The sequence below is a fragment of the Telopea speciosissima genome, chromosome 9 (assembly GCF_018873765.1).
Source record: "Telopea speciosissima isolate NSW1024214 ecotype Mountain lineage chromosome 9, Tspe_v1, whole genome shotgun sequence".
NCBI lineage: Eukaryota > Viridiplantae > Streptophyta > Magnoliopsida > Proteales > Proteaceae > Telopea > Telopea speciosissima.
In genome coordinates this window covers 1442677-1460898 of record NC_057924.1, presented here as the reverse complement: position 1 = coordinate 1460898, position 18222 = coordinate 1442677, and the positions used below count along the sequence as shown (strand labels likewise).

Genomic DNA, 18222 nt, shown 5'->3' with positions numbered 1-18222 from the left:
GTGTCTATCTCTCTCCTGAAAAAACAAGGAGGTAAATTCATATGACGAGGAGAGAGAGACTCATGAGAGTACTGACGTAGACCATATTTCGGGACACAGTTCTTTTACGATAGACCCTAGGAAAGTTGGAACTTTGACACTTTCAAACATACCTAATTATATTCATTGTTCGTGCTAGGAAAGAGAAACTTACTCCGTGTGTAGTGTGTGGATGATGATTCGTTGCATTTACAGAAAATTGTCTCCTTCAATTCCCTGCCCGGCCCAATTGTTCAGTTCCTCTAATTGGGGGTGGTGAACCCCACCCGGGTAGAGTGTTTGGGTAGGGATAGAGTGGTCGTTTCAGCCCCCTTGTTAGAGGAACTTGGGAACTGGGCCAGGCAGGGAACTGCAGGAGATAAAGATCCTTGCATCTTACACCATCTACATGTACCTAGGGGTGTCAATAAAGCCCGGCTGGCCCGAACCCGCCCAAACCCGCCCTGAGCCCGGCCCGGGCCCGACCCTGATTTTTTGACCTTGAGGGCGGGTTTGGGTTTAGTTATAGTCTGACCCTGGCAGGGTCGGGTCGGGTCAGGGTTTAGATCCTGGGCCTAGCCCGGCCCGGCCCGACCCTGTATTAATTATAGGTATATAATATTACATATATATATATATATATATATATATATATATATATATTATATACTTAATATAAGTATTTTCTTGACAAAAAAAAAAAAACAGAAGAGAATTGTACATAGATAACTACTAGCTTTGTCATCATCATGAAGTGGGAACCCATAAAAAGAGTAGATCATCTACTATTTTGATCAGGACTATAAAAAGAGTCACTGACATGATTGTTATTTAGTTGTAGCCCCTATAAGCTTCCAGGCCTATTAAGGGGACATCGTTACAATTGTAGAGAGAGAGTTTATACACACGCCATTTTTTTCAACATATTTATTAGCTGTCCCATAGGTTGAGATCCTATGTTACAAAAACATGTTCTAATGAGACACGTGGACGGTGCCATAAATCAGAACCAACCCGACCCGGCCCGACCCGGCCCGACCCTGGCAGGGTCGGGTCAGGGTCAGGGTCAGGGTTAAGGCCTCTAGGGTCGGGTCAGGGTTTAGGCAGGCCCGGCCCAACCCGACCCATTGACACCCCTACATGTACCAATTTAACTCATGAAGGGCATAGAGAAGAAAAGAGAGAGATAGGACCTCCTCAAGCATTTTAACAGACCCTTGGTTGGTGGGACTCCATAGAAGTAGGGTGTCAAATTTCGAACCAGACCATCATAAAACCGGATAGACCGGTACTTCTAATGATCCGGTTTCCTGTTGTGGGTAATACAAAAATTAAGACTGTAAAGACCAACAAGCGAAACAATAAAAACACTGAACCAATCTGGTTTTCCTTATATGAGACTAAAATTTCCTTCATCCGTGGAGTAGAGAAATCTCCTCTCTTCTCCACTGCTGAAATAATCATGTGATTAGACTCCTGTATCATCATCAAACTCCCACCTCTTATAATACATGATCGAAAATATCCTTTCACATCGCTGAAATAATCATGTGATTAGACTCCTGTATCATCATCAAACTCCCACCTCTTATAATACATGATCGAAAATATCCTTTCACATCCTAAATCCAAAGGATTAGATGCTCTTAGATGTGGAGATTCCCTCTTCGCCACGGGTTAAGAGAAACTCAGTCTTATTTAGTACCCAATTCTGGAGCCTTCATCTTTGACCTCTTTGGGGTTCTCGCTGCCTGGGTCATCCTTGGATCAACGGTGGTGATGGCTGACTTCAGTTCAGGCCAACTTACCGGGCTTACGTTTGCAACCAGAAACTGGAGATCATAAACAGAAAGGAGTTAAAAGCCTAAATCCCATGAAGCTCAAGGAGTCAGAAACTTGAGTTTCAAATCTAATGTTTTAGTAAAAACTAACCACTTTGTTGCAAGGTTCAATTTCTAGAACTCAACTTGACTAACCCCATGGATCAATAACTAGTGTTTCACTGTACAGGTGAAATTGCCACCTAAAATGAAATATTAACATGTGACCCCACTAAAGCAAGATAGACAAGTTAAATCACCTCTCTGCAACAAGCCAGCTCAAAGATGTATCTCTGTATAATGCTAATAAGGTGCTAGCAATTTTATTCTCTTCCATCAAAAACTTACATCCTGTCAAGTGGTAATGGAAAATTGCAAATAACTATGTGATAAACAGCTTTAATTAGGTGTTTAGAGGAATTCACATAACTTAAAGTGAGACTACTATGAGGTATTAAACACTTTCAGGGCCAATCATCCAGGCCAATTTACACTCTACAAACTCAAATGAAAAAGCTACAACTCTTTTTTACACGAGCTCCTCCTATATCAACAAACTATATTGAGTACATAGATGATCCTCTGCTACATATCCCACACAACCCCCCCCCCTCCAAAAAAAAAGATGCTTAGAAAATAAGAATCTTCTGTGTGACCCGGAAGTAATGTATCATCACCCACGCTGTCATGGTAAATAAACCCCTCGAGTGCATCCGTTAGGGGAAAGTACGAGAACAAGAGTACATGATTGCATCACATCTGCATTGATTTGGTAGAGGGGTGAGGTTGCACAGAGATGAGAAGCACTTCCCTTTCCTAGAAAAGGTGAAACATGTAAGGGGATTTGGCAACCATAGGATGAGTTGTACAGAGGCAGGGGACTCAATTTCAGTATTGCAATCAGAAGACATCACAAACCTCCAAGGTTGTGAATTCACATCATTTGAGCTTCAGAATCAGAACTCACCTCCTACATCAGCCATTCACCCAGCTCCCCCCCCCCCCCCCCTTGTTCCTTCTCTTGATATTATTTTACAGGTGACGACGACACTGTGCCCCTGTGAAACAAGGGTATAATTTGTCATTGCAAACAGAAGCAGAGAACAAATCAAGTCTTTCAAATAAAATCAAGGAAATTTTAAAAGTTGATCTTAAGCCAGCCTGTTTTTTCTTAGAAGTAAAGTTTAAAACTTTACTCTCAGCAGCTTCTGGTTTGGCACAGTGGGTCATAGTCATAAGCATCGCCTGCCTTAATAAACCGGCCCTTCACACGCCTTCTTACATCAGCCCTGGCCTTGCGAGAGGCATACCTGATCTTCTTCTCGAACCTGTTTTGGCTGTAGAAGGAAATAAATAAAATCACCCTTTCATAACATGGAACTATAGGGATATAATCCATTAAAAATTACTGCACATAAAGGCCTGTGAATTATGTAATTTTCATTTCACAAGAGGGGTGCATGAAAGATGCACTGACCCATGGAACTAAAAAGGGAAAAAGAGAAGAAAAAAGTCAATTTAAGTCATCGATAGTACATAAGTAATACACTAAAGACTTGTACCTTGGAAAGACTACCTTCTTAATATATACTTCAATGCTTCAGGTTGAATAAAGGGAAATTGGACATAACAAAGTATTGAAATGTATATTATGTTAATGAAAATAGTATGTGGAAATATTTACCTCCTAGCCTTCTTCTTGGCCTTATAACGCAAGACAGCACTGTCCCTGCTAACTGATGATAATGAATTCTCAGGACAGGGAGTTAACCATGGAGGTTCACCCATTAATATCATTGATGAAGCACCGCAGTCTTGGTAATCTCCACCATTACTTTCTCCAGTCAATCCAGAAAATGAAAGTGAGACACTTGAATGGGCTTGCCTAGCTGCAAAACAGAGGTTTGGTTCGGTTTTACAGCTCATCATGGAATCAGCAGACTCTGGATTGCTACATGCTGGCTGCATCGCTTTGACCTGTCCAGACAAAGACCCCTGGAAAAAGAGATACTAGCTCAAATCATTGCCACCAATGGTGAATTCCAGAGTATGGATGTCACATGAGAGAGAGAGAGAGAGAACAAGACACTCATCAACTTCTGATTGAACAAGAATACACGCAACCAGATTATGTTCATTTAAACATGGCATAGAGATAGAGATCCCTATGGCTACTACCTTCATGTGATAAGACACTAATTATTTTCTTTTGGTTGGGAAGGGAATTTAAGCATAAACAAATCTTAAGCAATCTATGGAGTCTTTGGAGCAATATACAAGCACTGAAGTGGAGAGGAGGCACACAAATAGTGCAAAGCGGTGTATTTCATGCAAAGTGAGTGCAAGGATACAAGGTTCGGGTCTTGGAGACAAAATGCCAAATACTCTACCAGCTGAGCTTCCTGGCACCTTGAGACACACTTATTGATAAGAATATTTGCATCCACAAATATAGGAAATCATTACCTTGGCACCCAGAAGAATGCACCATGCAGCATGCACATCATGGGACCAGGCCCCGCCATCTGCTAATTATTTCACTGTCAGAAACAAATTTAATTAATCCAATAATTACTATCATTTGGGTTGGGCTGCCTTCTTTATCAAGAACTCTCCTAGGTGGACTTACAAATATTAATCATAACCAACCCAACTCCCTCTCAAGGCTTTTCCTTTCTCCCCGGGGGTTGGTGGTGGAGAGAGTTAATTTTACCTAACCGAAATTTCTTTGAAACACATTTTGACCATCAAGGTTGTATTTAGAAACCAAATGGAATGAAATTATTTCTTCTCTCCTTTTTTCTTCTTCTCCGTTCTTCAGTTCATAATGTTTGATTTGCTTTCCCAGATGATAAAATTAAGGATTTCACTATTCCACAGTTATCGTAGAAGCATTCCAATATACGGACAAATGGATTGTGTTCCTAAAAATATGCCCTAAGATGTGAGCAGATATTTGAACGGACAAAAAGGCTAATTTTTTCTTCTTATCACAAAATTTATTGTTTCTACAACAAGTACATAAAAGTATCTAGGCAGTTTCAGTGGAAAGGTTTCATATAATGAAATTTTGGTGAGTCGAAAATGTGAACAAATGATCATAGGCAGAGTAATACCTTTCCATGCTATTAGGTTTGGCCACACCCATAAAAATGAAAGGGTTTCAACTCCTTTTTTTTTCAACTTTTTAATGTTGTTGCATGAAAATTGTAGAGCAACAAAAATTGATCCAAAGGCATGTAATCCAGTGGAACATATCCATGAGACCAAATGGATCTATGAAGTAAATACACAAACTCACCTGAGCACCTAAAGTAAATCCAGTAACCCAGAAGTAACAAATTTAACCATGAGCTTATTCACCATAAGAAAGATGCAAAATTCTGCAATAAAAGAATGAGTTATGGAGCAAACCTCAGTCATAAATTCGCCCTGAATGTTGGAATCCGCAGCACATATATCCTTTGTTCCAAACAAGCTATCAATCCCACCATTTTCAAAAAGCTTTTCTTGATTATTTTGTGACATACCAAAGAGTTCTTCATAGTTCTCAAAGTTCAAATCGAAGTCATCTACATTGAGATCTTCATAAAGATCACTATCTTCATAGTCTTGAAGGACTTTTGTTCCAGGACAGCATAACTGTACATAAGATAAAAGAATAATTTTTACAAGTGATGAAGGAAAGGGGAAAGCTTAGTTTACAATTATAATCTTCTTTTTTTTTCTTTGGGGGGGGGGGGGGGGGAAAGAAACAGGGTTTTTGGTTTTTTTTTTTTTTAATGAAAAGGTTTTCAAGAGTTAAAAAACTATTAGAAGTGGAAAACAAAAAAAATTATCACTTACTTGCATATAACTGAACAGAATTAATCATAGATGTGTAACGATGGAAACTATTTTCTTACTTAAGAGGCTCATGGAACGATTTAGAGAGGGGAAGAATGATCTCAATATGGCTTTTATTGACCCAAAAAAAAGCATACGAGAGAGTCCATTGGGAGTTAATCTGGCTTATGCTAGAGAAGAGAAGGGTTTCAAGTAAATACGATGACATAATTTTAAATATATGTATGATGGTGTGATGACTAATGTAAGAACTAAGAGGGGTCAAGGTGGTGAACTCCCAATTACAGTTGGGTTACTTCAAAGATCAGCCTTAAGCCCTTATTTGTTTACGCTTGTCATGGATGATTTAATTAAAGACATTCAAGATGAGGTTCGAGGGCCGGCCTAGGTGCAACGTAATGTGACCTAGTGGTTGCAAGATCGATTCTAGAAACAGCCTCGCCACAAAGCTGGGGTAAGGCTGCATAACCCTCCCCAGACCCCCACAATGGCGGGAGCCTCGTATACTGGGTATGCCCTTTTTATTCAAGATGAGGTTCCTTGGTGTATGCTTTTTGTTGATGATATTGTTTTGGCGGATGAGACAAAGGCAGGGATTAACAGCATGTTGGAGTTATGGAGATCTACCTTGGAATCAAATAGTTTTAAGACAAGTAGAATAAAGACAGAGTATATGGTATGTAACTTTAGTTACACTAGGATGGCTAATGAGGTAGTAAAAATTGATTGAGAGGGAGATTCCACATGGTAATCATTTTAGGTATCTGCAAGTAACTAAAACTCGTCTCGAGTACAGGTATTGAGCTGGCCAAATAGTGAGTTGGGGTTTTTTTTTTTGTTTTTGAGCTGGCCAAATAGCGAGTTGGGGTTTTTTTTTTTTTTTTGAACTCTATGGCTGGTTTCAGTGGGCTTTAGACCTAGTTTGGTCATGAAAGTTAGTATACAGCCTATTTTTGGGCCATTTAAACACAATGGCACCATCAGATTTTGAAAAATCAAAGTCCAAATAGGAGTTTCACTTAGTGGGAAACCAGGACAGATACTTATTTATGCCTAATATCATTTAAGTAAATGATTCATTTACTTAAGATATTATTCATAAATAAGCAAACACCCCTAATGGGGGACAGAGTAGGGGAAGAGGAAAAGATAGAAAGAAATCAGAATTTCAAGGGGGGGGAAGAGAAGACACCGTGAGAAGAAGAAGAAGAAGCAGCAGCAAGGGGAGAAGAAGCCGTGAGAAGAAGAAGAAGGGTGGGTGTGGACATGCACAAACTCACTTCTTTTTTTTTTAATTCAGTCTTGCATATCAATACCGTGGATTACAGCCCAATTTAAAGAAAATAAAATCCTAACTATATGGAAACTAACAAAGAAACCAGAAACACAATCTTATCTCCTTACCCAAAATAAAAGATAACTAATAAAATAGATCTTAGCGCTAAGACTGGATTTGTGCAAAAGAAAACTAAAAACCCAAACTATCCTGTAGGCCCCACATACAGCTGTAGAAGCAATCCAAATCTGGAGGATCTTCCGCAATCCACAGGAAAATAAGGCTGATCGAATGCATCTCCAAGGGATTGGCCCATCTTAGTCGAGATTACTAAGAGGGTCAACCTGGTTCAGCACTTGTCCTGCATCAACTCTCCCGTGGTTAAGAAAAACTCGACCACAAGTTTTAAAGAAGGAAAGTGTCAGCACCACTTGATCAACATCCACGATCAAAAGCTTAGATGGGGTGATGATCTTGCACATTTCCTGATCAACCGTTACGATCTCCCGATGGTCGTCAACAAATGATACGACTTTGATTGGAATATGACCACGGGGTTTTGCCACTGTAATCGGACCATTGATCGGTTCCACGACTGCAATCTTGATCGGATCGTTCAGCTCCACCTTGTCTTGAACAACTATCGACGCCGTTACATCCATCAGTGGTGGCTCGCCTTTTGACTCTTCAGAGATATCTTCAGTAGAGTTTTCCATCAGTGCAATAGAATCTCCTGGAAGTGATTCAGTCGGTGATGCTTCAATCACAATTTTCTTGTCTTTCTGCGCTGAAGGCACGGATGTGTTCTTGAAACCCTTTGACCATTTATAGTTCGATTGTACCTCACTGAGGCATGAAAATTGAATGTCCAATATATAGCAATCATCATAAATATTATGCACTCAGGAGTGACTGATACTGGATAAGGGCTTGAGAACTAGCAGGCTTATGAAATGTTGTCATGATCTTTTCCACAAATCCATAAGGAGAAAATACCTGATGCAGTGCTTCCACCGTTACAGGACATAATAGGTGATGGATTGTAACCAAGATAATTCGGTTGCATTGTATCTGAGTCCTACTATTGGTCAATTCCCGTAAATATGGTGAAGTGTAGAACATTGATGGCACAATTGTAAATACAATGGGATTTATGATATCAGTGGCAGAATTGTAAATTGGGATGTTTAATTAGAAACACACAAGAAAAGTGTCACAAGTACGGGGAGGGTAAACTTGTAAACAAATTTAAAGTATGGGATAGGAGGGAATAAAGAAGAAAGGAGGGTGTAATATGGGAAAGTGGATTAGAAAGGGTACTAAATAAAAAGGTACTAAAGGGTAAAATGGGGGAAAAAAATAAAAAGAAAGAACTTAGATTTGTGACGGGTTACCGGTGAGGACTGAAGAGTGGAAATAACGAATCAAACAGACTTAACTTGACGAGGGTCTGGAAAGAGAGTTTTGCGGAGGAACAACGAACAAGAAGGAACGACGATGGAAAGCCAGGTTCGAGTTCTGATCGAGCTCGATTAGGACTCCAACTGCTGAGATATCGCAGACCGGAGCGTATCGGTTTGATTACGAGGAGCAGCAACCAGGTATGTACCTTCCCCAGACCCTGCTAAACGCGAGAGCCTTGTGTACTGGGTACGACCTTTTTGTTTCGTTACTCTGCTTCTCTTCTTGCTTCCTCTTTTTTTTTTTTTTTGGTTTTTGGTTTCTGACGGAACCAAGAAGAGGTGATGGGTTGGGGTTTTTGGCAAGGGAAATCGAGGCTGCAGTGGGGGGTGTGGTTACAGGATGTCGAAAAGAATTTTCTGTTCCTTTTTTTTTTTTTTTTGGGTTAAATGTGGGAGTGAAGGATGGGGTTGAGAGATTGCGGGAGACGCAAGGATAGGGCTTGCTGGGGGTGGGGTAGGGCTTAGTGGTATGGTTGCTGTTGAGGTTCGGTCACAACTGCAGCGAGGAGGAAATAGAAAAGAGAAGGACAAAGAATAAAATGGGGAAAAGTGAGACTGATGAAACAGCAGGGAAGAGAGACTGAGAGGATGAAGAATCAGAGAGAGAGAGAGGGAAAGAGATTCACCCAGGTTTGGAGTTTGATACCAGATAATGGGGGACAGAGTAGGGGAAGAGGAAAAGATAGAAAGAAATCAGAATTTCATAATTGCAAGGGGGAAATCTGAAAAGATATCAGAGGGAGGGAGAAGAAGAAGAAAGGGGGGGGGTGCACACGCACAAATTCACTTTTCTTTTAGTTCATTCTTGCATATCAATACCACGGATTACAACCCAATTTAATGAAAATAAAATCCTAACTATATGGAAATTAACTAACAAAGAAACCGGAAACACAATCTTATCTCCCAACCCAAAATAAAAGATAACTACTAAAATAGATCCTAGCGCTAAGATTGGATTTGCGCAAAAGAAACCTAAAAATCCAAACTGTCATGTGGGCCCCACATGCAGCTATAGAAGCAATCCAAATCTCGAGGATCTTCCACAATCCACAAGAAAATAAGGCTGATCGAATGCATCTCCAAGGGACTGGCCCATCTTGGTCGAGATTGCTAAGAGGGTCAACCCGGTTCAGCATTTGTCCTACATCCCCCTATTTGAATCCAGTAAAAATTGTTAAAAAAATCAAATTCCTAAAGGACAAAAAGTCAACCCTCCAATTCAAGAACAAAAACTAGATTTGCAGCGGTAGCTGCAATTTTCAACTTTTTAATGCTGGGGTTTTTTCTCAAATCTAAAAATTCCATAAATCTTAATATGATGAAACATTGTTAAAAACCAAAAGTGTGGTAAAATATTCATTTGTTTTGATGCCCAAAAAATATTTTCATTCAGAGCGCTTTTGACAGCATTCGTGCACACCAAATTAAGTTTCACCGGTACATAACTCCTTCAATATAAATCAGATTTTGGCAATCTTGGACTTGTTGGAAAGCTTTCTTTTTGGGCATCAAAACAAATGAATATTTTACCGCACTTTTGGTTTTTATCAATGTTTTATCATATTAAGATTTATGAAATTTATAGATTTGAGAAAAACCTTAGCATTAGAAAGTTGAAAATTGCAACTACCGCCGAAAATCCAGTTTTTGTTCTTGAATTGGGGGGTTGACTTTTTATCCTTTTGGAATTTTACTTTTTAACTATTTTTATTGGATTCAAATAGGGGGTATTTGCTTATTTATGAATAATATCTTAAGTAAATGAAACACATTTCATTTAATTAAATGATATTAGTCATAAATAAGTGTCTGTCCTGGTTTCTGGCATAAATATCTGTATACCAAGGTTTGCATAAATAGGTGTTTGTATACCAAAATTTCCCACCGAGATGACTAAAACTACCAAGATTTCCCACTGAGATCTTGAGATCTCGGCCTAGACATTGTAACTTTCCATTTCGCCCCTCATCTCATCTCGAGCATTTGAAAAAGCGAGATTTTCGTCGAGATCTCGCGAGTTTTAGTTCTATGGGTATCTGGGCTCAATTATAAATAAAGAAGGTGATATAGAGGATAATGTTGCTCATAAAATTAAAATAGGATGGATGAAACGGAGAAGTGCATCCGAAGTGTTGTGTAATTGGTGTATTCCTTTAAAGCTTAAAAAGAAAACTATATACGACTGTCATACGACCGGCTATGATGTATGGTGCGGAACGTTGGGTAGTTAAGAAGCATCAAATAGATAAACTAAGTATAGCAAGGATGAGGATGTTGAGATGGATATGTGGCAAAACTAGGAAGGATAAAGGAAAAATCATATTAGAGTTGATTTGGAAGTAGCTCTAATACATGATAAGCTACGAGAAAGTCTTTTGAGATGGTATGGCCATGTTCAATGAGGCCTTCGGAGGCTCCAGTACAGAGGAGTGATTTGATTCACATTGAAAGAACTAAAAGAGTCGGGGGCAGACCTAAAATGACTTTAGGAGAAGTGGTGAGGAAAGAGATGCATAGCTTAGGCCTTGTATCAAGTATGACTTCAAATAGAGTTGATTGGAGAGCAAAGATCCATGTAGCTGACCCCATTTTGTTGTTGTGCAACAATTTTACCTACTCTTTCTCAAGTGTAATAACTACAACAGTCATTTATACCTTAAAATTGCATCTAATAAAAGAAAACCTATTGCAGCATTGAACCACACCCGACTTTGAATAAGAAAACAATCAATTTAGCTACATCCTCAGGAGATGCCATCAATGTGATTGCCACAGAATTAGCTATACGCCAAATTAGAAAACATTCAGGATTTCAAGATTCTGGAGGAGAATTCCGGGATTCAAAATCAAGCAAAACTTAAAAGTAGTTGATGATTTAAGGAGTAATACTCATGTCAAAACTAGGAAACTAACATTAAGAAGTACACACAAAGATGTTCAAAAACCATCTGTCAACTCTATGAAACTAAGCATATGTCTACTATCTGCAAACATTACTGATTCCTGTAGTTGTTTTCCATTAAGACAGCCAGTTTCAAAAGCATTGCCATATTTTTTTAAATCACCAAGCTACTTATCAACATAAACTAAGAGCATCAGTAAAATTTATGAAGGTAAATCCAAGGTCATATGAGTTGTAGCATGAAACACAACAGATATATGCATAATAACAAGTTTCAAGTATTTGAGCGGTAGAATATAGTGGCAGTCTACCAATGACAACATCTCAATGCTGTACACAGGCAGGGGATTAGAACCTACATAAATGGGACCAGGCTGAAAGATTTCTGTCCAAAAGAAAAATATTTTCACCACCAAAATAAATTAAAAGAGAAGAAAAATAATATACGAGAGGTGAAAAAAGGAGTGGTTAGAGAAGAGCCTGCCCCATGTACAACTGATTCCAGTCTCTCATGCAACCAAAAAAAGGAGTGGTTGGAGAAGAGCCTGCCCCATGTACAACTGATTCCAGTCTCTCATGCAACCACTGAAACTGTTGGATTTTTTAGACGATCTGAAAACACAAGGGAACAATCCAGAGAAAATGTTTTTAGAAGGAATAGTTATGGTCATCCAGTCAGCACCAGCATAGGAGATCTCTTCCATGGAAACCAAATTGGATAGTGGCCCCATCTCCCTCCCTGCATGTTTGGAAATTGTGCCACGATGTTATTGGTAGACTGTCCTAGGCCCCTGCGTTCAGTCCCTGAGATTTCCAAGATGAAAGTCTTTGGACCCCTTAGATAATAAATATGTTCCAAAGTGATAAAGTCACCTTGGCAGTGGTTGGATCCACAGATCCAGATGGCTGATCTACAACGCATGGCATGGGGTTCGGTGCAGGCACTGAAGAAGATCCCATCCACATAGAAAACTTATCAACATTTTCCGCATCTTCCATTCCGCTTGCAACAGCAAGATCACTCGTGCCGTTATTTTCAGTAGGCCCCCAATAATTACTGGAATTGTTCTCGTCGATGCTCATTAAACCCAATCCCTGTTCGCAGTTAGAATCATCCATTGATGGAGAGTCCCGAACAAATGACCAGATCTTAGAAGTTTCTGCTGCAGAAGGGCACCCAGAATAACAGTCGATTGTCTGCCTCTTATGTGCTGAACCCAAGGTGGAGCTGCCGTGCCCATTCCAATCGCAATTTTGACAAAGTGATATGTTCTCTTCCAGACACCTAACTATGGCAGGTTGAGAATAGCATTTTTCACATAGAAGGGTCCTTGAATGGCGTTTAGAAAGGGCATTTGCCGAATGGACATTTCGGTCACAGGACAAACATAAGCAAGCAGCATCGGGCCGGCAGTATACAATTGATCGTTGCTCCCCACAGAAATCACATAACCGACCCATTATTACTCTCACCCTTCTATTGGATCAGAACCCCAACACAACCCAATAAGTTTTCCCAAAATTCTTGTCAGAAGATAACTCCTCAACTTCCAGAATTCATCTTCTTTAATGAACCATGATCCTAATAAATGGATACAATCTTCAAAGGATGTTTATATAGATGCCTAAACTTGCCAATATGCCACTGCCACAAGACGAATACAGAAAACAAAATAGAATTCGTTAAGAACAACTGAATTGTTTCAATGAGACTTCAAAGAAAATGCTTTACTTATATCTTATCATTAAAGTAGAAGAAGACGAACAATGATCCCTAATGGTTTTCATCTTCATTACGAGTGGCCTAGAAGGGGGGTTTGCTACAGCTTCCTTGTACAAGAGTAAAAGCCCGGGAAAAAAACATTTGGCTATAACCCTTACTCAGGAAAGTGATATCGACATACATAGATCCTTTAAAAGTTAGTTTACTTCAATTCATTTGGCAAATTACCTTTCACCATTTCTTTCTGCATAAAAAGTGTAGATCCCCCCATCCCCCGGGGGGGAATTGCCCAACACAACTCCAATCTAAAGCAAAGGAAGTTGTTAAAGAAAAATTTTTGCCAAAAAAAAATGTACAACATGTTGGGGGAGGGAGGGGGGAGAGAGAAGAATAGGAGAAACGCTTAAAAAATTGAATTCAGTAACAAAAAGAAAAGCAAACTACTAAGGTTCAGAAATGTCCTCCTAATGCCCGAGCTGGTACCCAACCTTAAGCTACCTACAAGGTTCACTGAAATTCTGCTAATATCGGAGCTAGTATTCAGCTTTTACGTTTTCTTCCTGCAGATCGGAAAATATAGGCATAGGAAAAGCAGAACAAAAGAGAATTTCAAGTAAAAACATACAAGAGACTGAAAAGGAGAACAAAAGAAAATTTCAGAAGTAAACACCAACCCATTCGAAAAGAAAGACATCTATGATCACCACTACCCCAAAAAGAGAAGAAGAAAGAGCAAAGGGAGATAAATTACCTATAGAAGCAGATCCAGAAGTGCAGTGATGGCGTGAAACAAGCAGGAAGAGCAGAAAAAAATGAAATAGTTGAAGAAGAAGAAGAAGAAGAAGAGATGTGCAGGAAGTATGAAATGGTAGAACCCTAAATTGATATCCAGAATCTGGGAGGTCTGGTGGAGATTTTAGGATAAAAGTGCATAAAGATGAGGCCCACCACACTACGCCTACCTCTTCCCCGGAAAAAGTTAGGTCCCCGCTTTTTCTCATCACTTTTATTTGTTATTGAAAACGAAAGAACAGTTCTTACCATTACCAAAACAAAAAAAAAATTGAAAAAGAGGGAACAGTGGTTCCCCGTTCGTTAACCATTACTTAGGATAGGCATCCATCCTCCACCTAAGCCCCCCACCGCCACCCCCACCCCCACCCCCACCCCTTCACGGATCTTTATCACCTTGGCTGCCCGGTCCAGTTCCCCAGTTCCTCTACCAAAGGGGGGCTGAAATGATCTCTCTACCCATGCCTAAATACTCTGCCCGGGTGAGGTCCACCATCCCCCTATTAGAGGAACTGGGGGACTGGGCCGGTCAGCAAACTGGAGGAGATAATTTCCCCCCCTTCACCCTATTTTTTGTGCCCTTTCCATCCATGCTATATTGAGAAAGTAATGAAAAAATTTCTTGAAAAAAGCCGCAAGAGTTCTTGTGGGGGAGTGAGTCTAGTGGCATCAACACGGCGGTCATTATTGCCTTTCATAAGGGAGGGATGATTATTTCTTAAATATTTTTCCATTTTTGCTGATTCGGATCAAAGTATCAGATCGATCATGTACAAAAATTAAGGTTTGGCCGATTTTTCCTTCAATTCAAATTGATTCTAATTTGATTCCAAGAAAGATGTTGATCATGATTCCTATTTTTTAAACCCAAGACGTAGAGTCGTAGACCATGCCAAGGTTTTGTATCTCTATCTCTCGTCTCTTCACACTAAAGAAGTCTCAACTACCTATTGTACTTGTAGGTTAATACTTTAGGTATGATTTGGTGATGATACATGTCCTTTGTTTTCATAAATGCCCATTTATGCTGCCATTGCAAGTGTTGAGAGAGGCATTTATGGAAGTAAAAGGACATGTGTCATCAAGAAAATATATGTAACTGCTCCATGTAATGGTAGGTGATTAGAGTTTAATAATCATCTCCTCTCCATCCTTGTTGAAGAATCGTGTCGTGTACTCTCCATTGGTTGGCTGCTAATTAGCTTAGGCTCAGAGAACTTTTTCTCTTAAATAATTAATGAGAGAGGGTTCCCAACATTGACAGTGGGAGGATCTCCCATGCTACACCAATCACGATGTAGAAACAATTTTATAGACAAAAACCCAAATCGTCAAGAGAGATGTCCATGCAATGCCCACATGATCAAGGTGTGGAAAGTGTGAGGATGCCTCCTCCAATTGTTGATGGAAAAAATATTTTTCTCATAAGGATTCTGAGTTTTGGTATGAAGAACCCATAAATGAGGAAAATAAGTTATGAGAGAATGTTTCATGTCCCGGGGAGATTTGATTGAATCGATAGAAGGACGTCCATTGGATCTCACCCAAGGTTTTAAAATGTGGAATCAGACAATGACAATTCTGATCTGGATCAGATCAGAATCAACCTTCAGGAACCCTAGATTCAGTCCACATATCTAAAAACATGGAAATTTCTAAGGTTTTGAATGTGAATCGACCATATCAGATCAGTGAAAACCATGGTCTCGCCTTCCTCCATAGCCTTTGCAACGCAAGAAACACCCTCCCTCCCAGAACAGTTTTTTTTTTTTTTTTTTGGGAGACAGGAGGGGTATCCGACTTTAGCCGTCTAAATCCCCCTAGGCTAGTACATGACCCCAGCGTCACGCACGAACCGGGGGCTTCTAGGCCCTAGTGAGCCTCAGGCGGGTGGCCCCAAGAAATTATGCAACGACGAAGGTATCAAGAGACCTCGCTCCCAGAACAGTTATATTCGTCAATGACTCAATGGGCGGTAGAGGAGAGAGAGAGAGAGAGAGAGAGAGAGTGGAAGCTGCTGATGTAACCTTCACCACCGGCTCAGACATACATAACCCTTTATTATAAAAAGAGAAACAGAAAACTGTGAGAATGTGACCAAAATAGTTCGAGTCAAGTGGATCTAAAAAGCAGTTCTACTTTTGGCATAAGGACAACATGCGACTTAGAAACATCTTTACCCAATGACCAGACGACACGTTGGAAATCTTTTCAGTAAAAAAATTGACATGCTACATAAGTCTATTTACGCTAATACCCTTTTCAATATTTTTTTTAATTTGCACCAACACCCTTATTAGTCCCATCAGATTTTTATTTTTTTTTTGTGTTGGAGGCATGCCAAACCAATTTGAGTTTAGCTCGTCTTCAGGTAGCCCAGTGCTACTACCAATCGTTGGGATGTATCGCACACATCCCTAGATGTGTCGATATGTGTGCGACACAGCTCAATCGTTAGATGCCCCCTGACAACACCCTAGACGCTGAACTCCTAGAAGATGATCTTGATCCAATCTTTTTCCCATATTAGGCAAGGATCGAAAAAATTCTAAGTTTCCTTTTTAAATCAATTTCATTTTCATTCATTTCAATTATACGAGCCAGTAAGATTTCCCATGCAAGGATCCTGTGTGACATGTGGGTCACTCCGGCCCCACATGTTTGGGCATGGGCTTGGCCCCACAATCCTAACTGGCACGGTAAAGCCTAGCATGAGCTTAGCCCCAACTGGCCAAATGCCACCTCTTCTCTAGACATATCATGTGTTTCTTATCTCAAACAGACTACCACAAACCTAATTATTTCCTTCCAAAGAAAGGGACTAATAATATCCTCAACGCGAAAAATATAGACAAAAGGTCATATTTGTCATTTTCATCTTAGACTCGAAATTACAATTTACATCAAACTTGGCATCGACCTAGTTTTGTCGAATGATTCGAAAACCCGGATAATATACAGGGATATTTTGGGTAAAGAAAAAGACCCTCTCTCTCTCGTTAATAGATATTTTCCTTGTCTTGTCTTATATAAAAAGTGGGTTTTGTCTCATATGTGTCATGTGTGAACTTAATATTGTTATTGACATTTTACACCACCACCCTTTATTTATTACACCTAAGATATTTTATCTTTTCCCAAATCAAAACAGGAATCCCACTTTCCCACTACGCTTTTTAGTCTTAGGGGACCTTTACATTTTCGAAGGCCTAACGCGACTTCTCTCTGAGAGGGGTGAATGTTCACGTCGTTCAGATGGAACATTCTCACATTCCATCTAAACGGCTGTGAGCCATTCACGTACGTGAACATTTCCTACCCACTTCTCCTTTTTGAGTTTTGACATTTTCGATTTAGTAGTCTCTTTCTTCCCACTCATGTCGGCACCCCCCTCCCATCTTCTTTCTTTTTACCTAAAGAAATTATATTATTAAGTTACATATAAAATTCATCCAATCTTACCTTTATACTTTTAAAAAGGGCAACTACACTTTTTTTTTTTTTTTTTTGATAAGAGCATTTCATTAGCGAGGGAACAACGTTCCCGATGCATCAACAAATAACAAGGGGGAAATGGAAGGGGGTGGAGGGAGAGCTAGGACATCGTGTGGTGGGTGTCCGCTGCCAGAGAGGCAAGGGAGTCAGCTATACTATTAGCCTGGCAAAATACATGCGAGAAGAGAATAGTATCAAAGAGTGGAATAAGAGAGAGACAATCAGAAAGAATAGCAGATATTCTCCATGGCACCGCAGTCGTGGTCCGTTTAAGTAGATTGATAAGAAGGAGATTATCACTCTCAATGATAAGGTATTTCAGATTGTTGGAGAGCACAAACGTCATCGCCTTCCTTGCCGCTAAAGCTTCTACCACTAATACATAGTTCCAGCCAATACCCTCCGAGAAACCACACATGAACATGGATTGAAAATCCCAACAATCTCCTCCAATACCTGCTGCCCCTGGGTTCCCTTTGCTAGAACCGTCAACATTAAATTTGAAGAACGGAAGGGAGGGACGGATCCAAGCAACCAGCCTTGTCGGACGATGGACTTGGAAATGGGAATGCTGGATTACCTCCTTGGTAGCTGTTATAGCCCTCAGGCGGATACCGTTTGAGTTGAAAGGCACCTGCCGAAAAGTGAAGTCCCAATAACTGACCCACACATTCCACATGATGTAGCAGAAAAGAGTTGTTGTTAAAGTGATATCTCTGCTAGCTTTGTTCTAAACATGAATTAAAGAATCCAGGGTATCCAGGAAGGTGTGATTCCCAAAGAGGTGATTTAACCCTGCAGAGAGCCAGATCTGTGATGTGAGAGGGCAGTCCCGAAACAAGTGATCCACAGTTTGTCGATGAGAAAGACAAAGATTGCAAGAC

General features: G+C 40.0%; 1 protein-coding gene across 2 annotated transcripts; it reads right to left on the bottom strand.

Annotated features, from left to right (window-relative positions):
- Positions 1-2847: 2847 nt before the first annotated feature.
- Positions 2848-13897, bottom strand: LOC122639802 (zinc finger protein CONSTANS-LIKE 9-like). 2 transcript variants are annotated; one of them, XM_043832780.1, is made up of 5 exons: positions 13803-13897; positions 12202-12973; positions 5253-5480; positions 3523-3833; positions 2848-3166 (listed from the first exon to the last, which is right to left on the bottom strand). In XM_043832780.1, exons 2-5 carry the CDS (start codon positions 12787-12789, stop codon positions 3037-3039), a joined length of 1257 nt encoding a protein of 418 aa, XP_043688715.1. In that variant the 5' UTR covers positions 12790-12973; positions 13803-13897; the 3' UTR covers positions 2848-3036. The 2 variants fall into 2 exon arrangements, with proteins under 2 accessions (XP_043688715.1, XP_043688716.1); XM_043832781.1 differs by having other exon boundaries at positions 2848-3175; positions 3523-3815.
- Between the last annotated feature and the right edge of the window lie 4325 nt (positions 13898-18222).